General features: G+C 38.5%; 1 protein-coding gene across 1 annotated transcript; it reads left to right on the plus strand.

Annotated features, from left to right (window-relative positions):
* Positions 1 to 564: 564 nt before the first annotated feature.
* On the plus strand, positions 565 to 3723 carry LOC128108945 (submaxillary gland androgen-regulated protein 3A-like). The gene is made up of 2 exons (XM_052735968.1): positions 565 to 618; positions 2947 to 3723. The coding sequence occupies exons 1-2, from the start codon at positions 565 to 567 to the stop codon at positions 3610 to 3612; spliced, it is 720 nt and encodes a 239-aa protein (XP_052591928.1). The 3' UTR covers positions 3613 to 3723.
* Positions 3724 to 4864: the final 1141 nt, after the last annotated feature.

Here is a 4864-nt window from a genome sequence, read left to right on the forward strand (position 1 = left end):
ATGGAATATATTTGGATGTTAGAAATCAGGCTTGAGAACATTCATTAAGGACTAACATGACTTAGTTCAATGTTGAATGATGCTTTGCCTTTTGATTCCATCTAACTGGAATTCCTTATCTTCCTGATGTCATGAAAATTTATCACATATGATGAAGTTAAAGTGGTAATATTTCAAATACAAGTCTACATAAGCCTGTTATTATAGAACAAAATGTGTACGTGAAAAATGTCCGTTTCAGAATAACTACTTTTAAGCCAAAGGCTTTACTTGGAAAACTTCTGTTGCTCAGAATCTTCAAGGAGAAATATCTGATGTTCTCTCCAGCCATCAGCTCACAAGTCAAATGTGAAAACTAGTTCTATCATTATACAGTCAAATGTTATGAGCTGACCACTCATACTACCCCACTAATCCTGAGTCCAACACAAGGGCAGGAAAATTATTTTCAGATACACTGTACTACATACACGCCATGTGTTAAGACAAGTCACAAATAATGACATTTTATTTTTAAAGAAATGTTAATCAGCCACTATGCTTACTTTCAGGAGCCACCAAAAGATGAAACCACTGTATTTGGTCTTGGGCCTTTGGGTTCTTGGAGGATGTTTCCTAGTAAGTATCATTAATCTCTACCATGCATCTTCATATTCTCTTGTTAAATTTTACTTCAAACTTAATAATATTTATCTGCCTTTCCTAATATATATGAGCTGCAAATTACTGATGAAACACCACTCTAGTACTTTAAATTTCACTTTGAAATTCTGGTTTAATTTAATAGTCACAGAAGGCTGAGGATTGCCATATTCAATTCTCAGGCCTTATGCAGATTTATACACAGATAAATCACATATGTACTCATACTCCAGCAACTGCACAGGTAGCTCTTCTGACCTGAACTTAAAGCTGATTTTCAACATGTTCATGTTCTTAGAAAAGTCACTAAACTAGGTATTAACATAGCAAATAAATATTGCTTACTATTCAAAAGTGCTCTGCCAAGGCAATCATTGCCTACACATTCTGGGCAATATTAAATCATTCACAGCAAATGACTTTATGAAAAGGGCCTTAGGCATGACTAACAATATCTCATAACTAATCTGACAGACTCCAGGGTGTGGAAACATATATGAAAGTCACTTTCCAAAGGTGGAAACAGAGTTGTTTCAAACAAGCTATAGAGCCACACAGTCTGTATATGGCAGAGGCAGGACTCCAACCACAGCCTTTACACTACAGAGACTACTGGTCTTCCTCCCTTTGGCCTGTTGTTACCACCTTGTATTGTAGCTACCCATTCCACAGAGTCACGTTAAACATAACTGTACCTCCCACCACTACTACACTAATGTGTCAAAATGTACAAACTCTGTAACATGGTTTGCAATTTATTGGAATTAAATCCTAGAACAACCCTAAGCTCTTGAATAAGACAGACATTTCCCAAGCCTGGAGGGCAACTACTTCCATTTGGGATTGATTTCAGGGAAGGAGTCTACCAACAGCTAAGCTTAAGATTTTTGCTCATGGTATTTTGTTGGGCCCTGACCCCCGTTCCTTGGGTAGCTGTTGCCTTGCTTGCTGACCTTGGTCAGATGTCCTCACTATGCTAATTCCCTGCCGGTTTCATTCCGTCTAAACAGCTTACCGGAGGTTTCTTGTTTGGGTATCCCGCATATTGGTGTAATGCTAGAATGTAAAACATCTGTAGCGAACTTCTGCCCTCCCAGGTTCTTCCACTGTGCTGTAAGCGTGTATTTAAGGCCTCTTCCCTCCTTCAATAAAGGGCATTCTACTGAGACGAATGACCCACTGTCTTGTCTCTATTTTAATCCTCAGTCCCTCGTTAGGACATGGTGAACAGGTACTAGTGCAGGCACTAGAGTATTTTCTTTCCCTTCAATACCATCTAACCTTTCATTAAGAACCTGTATGTTCCGAACAGAGAGGGAAGCATTTTTTTTTTACTAAATTTCAGTTTTTGCTAAGAAACATGTAACGGTTCTCTATTGTTATATAATAAATAACCACAAATTAGGACTTTAAAAAACCTGTTTACTATAGTGTAGTCTATCTTGGCTTAGTTGTGTTCTCTTCTCAAGTGCCACACAAGGCAGAGGAGGAACTCTGAAGGTATGTTCCATTCTTCATCTCAAGGTTATCCTTTTCACAGTTCATGGAATTCTGTCCCTTTACTGCAGTATTGCATGGCCTCGACTTTGTTCATTAATATTTTAATTAACATAAAGTAGCAGGTTTTCCTGTGGGATTTTCATATTCCATTTGGGTGGATTTTCCCCTTACCCAGGCCTCTGTTCCCCCTTTCCCACACTGGACCCTTTTGTTTCAGTATTATTCCTTCTTCTTTGTTCTATTATTTTCCCAACAGTCTCCCTTAAAGTTTATTTTCCAACTTTAAAGGAAAATAAAATATGAAAATTTCAGAAAAAAATGGATGGAACTAGAAAATGTAGAAAACACAGTAACCCATGCTCAGAAAATGAAATACCATGTATTCTCTCTTAGATCCTAGCCTCTAAGTCTTAAATATCTGTATTAAGGCCATGTAAATATGGATACAGACCAGGACACTAGAAAATGTCCATGAGACGAATCTCTGCTTTCTTGCTGGCCATGAGCCAGAGGCCACTCTGATCTAGTATAGCCTAGTTGTCGTGTGTTTCTTCCCAGTACATAGCACCTTTATTATAAGTCAACAGACCATCTGCTGCAGCATGAAATCTCTAGCTTCTTCTGCCTCCAGCATTATAGAACTTGTTTTAGAAGAGCATATCTGATAAAATCAGGCCTACAAATGTCTTTGGAGAGTGGGACTTTTAGGAACCATCTTAAATTTCTACCCACCCCAGAAAGTGTATGTGCTGATGATTGTCTGAAATATCTAATTTAAAATTGTTTATTTCCTTTCTCCCACAGTCTGGTCAGTGTCACAGAGGCCCCAGAGGACGACATGATCCTAGAGGACCACCACCTCCTCCTCCCCGTCCCTTTCGTCCAGGATATGATAGACCACCCCATCCTCCTTTTAGACCAGGACTTGATAGACGACCCCCTCCTTCCTTTGGTCCAGAATTTTCTAGACTATTCCCTTTTTTATTTCATCCAAAATTTGGTGTATTTCCCCCTTCTCGATATGGTCCTGTATCTCAACAATTCCCTCATCCTCCCTTTGGTCCAAATCCACCTCCCATAGCAAAACCTCCACAACCTAGTCCTCCAGCCAATCCTCCTCCCACTCCACCTTCCTCCACTCCACCTTCCTCCACTCCACCTTCCTCCACTCCACCTTCCTCCACTCCACCTTCCTCCACTCCACCTTCCTCCACTCCACCTTCCTCCACTCCACCTTCCTCCACTCCACCTTCCTCCACTCCACCTTCCTCCACTCCACCTTCCTCCACTCCACCTTCCTCCACTACACCTCCTACCACAACACCTCCTACCACAACACCTCCTACCACAACACAAGCAAACATAACACCTAGTGCCAACATCTCCATAACTACTCCTACTGACTCAAATTTCATTGATAATTTTCTGAACTTCTTGCAAGAATTATTACTCTTTTTTCAGTCAGGATGAGATATTCCAAAGCACTGTGAAATTTTGGATAAATAATCCTTAGCTTAAGAAACAACCCCTTCCAAGCATTATACAAAATGGAAATAAAAAGCTGAGCAGCATTACGAAGCATCTATTGTTGTTATCAGTGATTACTGTGCCATCTACTGTGTTACTGAATAAAAGTAATCCTTCCAGAAACCTGACCTTACCATGAGGAAATGTGGTCATTGGGGGACATACAATACCAGAGCTTGTAACATAGAATCATAAGATAGATGAATAGATAAAATATGCTCCAGTGTCATTGTCAAATAATTACAGATCACAGAATATGTTAGTATATATTAAAAGTATTCCTCTACACAACATGTTCCTGAAATTCATGGGTATTATGTCATCAATATATTTGACCCCAGATGGATTCTGAATCCATGGATTCAACCAAACTTGCATGGAGAATACTAATATATATCAATCATACGTGCACTGAGAATGTTCTTTTCTACAATTATTCTTTCAATGACCCATACCAACTGTACCCATCAGCATTCATATTGTCATGTGAATTATAGACAATCTGGAGATAAGTTAATGTATGCAGAGAGACTACATAAGGTTAAATGCAAACTGTACATCATTTTAAATGGAGTACTTGAACATCCACAAATTACAGCATGCACAAAGGCCCTAGAACCATTCCCCAAGGTTACCAGGAGATGACTGTACATATAACCAAACTTTCATATTTCAATTCTGAATAAAAATCTTCTAAGAAAATCAAAATGAGATAGGAGGCATATATTGGAATTTCATGTTACAAAGTATGTTCCACAACTTACATTCAGATCAACTGGTCAGTCTCTTCCCAAAAATTGTTTACTTTTTATAACCATGGGAAGGTCTTGTCCATCTTGTAAGTTTCTACACCTCTGAGTCTTGTGAATATTGCTAGCTTCTTGGATTTTTTTAAAAAGGAACATTTCAATTTTTAGGAAATAATTGTGCAACATTTATAAACTACAATTTCTTTAACCATATACCAATGGCATTTGGTTATTTTCAGGATTCTATTTATGATCACATCATACTTCTGTTTATGCATTCCCATATATTACCAAGGATACTCTACAGATTACTACTATATCGTTTGTAATCAACCTTTAGACTAGGTTCTAGGTTGTAAGGATGGTCAGGATCCTAGGTTTATAACACCATCTTTATAAAACCTAACACCATCTGTTGGTAGTGTGCTGTGTAAGCAACCTATTCA

This window comes from Peromyscus californicus, unplaced genomic scaffold, assembly GCF_007827085.1.
Source record: "Peromyscus californicus insignis strain IS unplaced genomic scaffold, ASM782708v3 Scaffold_13__1_contigs__length_99412109, whole genome shotgun sequence".
NCBI lineage: Eukaryota > Metazoa > Chordata > Mammalia > Rodentia > Cricetidae > Peromyscus > Peromyscus californicus.

What these genes read in the sequence shown, in the direction of transcription:
- LOC128108945 (XM_052735968.1), top strand. Translation starts at nt 565, where the DNA reads ATGAAACCACTGTATTTGGTCTTGGGCCTTTGGGTTCTTGGAGGATGT. An exon ending in TTCTTGGAGGATGTTTCCTA is followed by an intron (nt 619 to 2,946) that starts GTAAGTATCATT and finishes TTTCTCCCACAG; the next exon opens with TCTGGTCAGTGTCACAGAGG.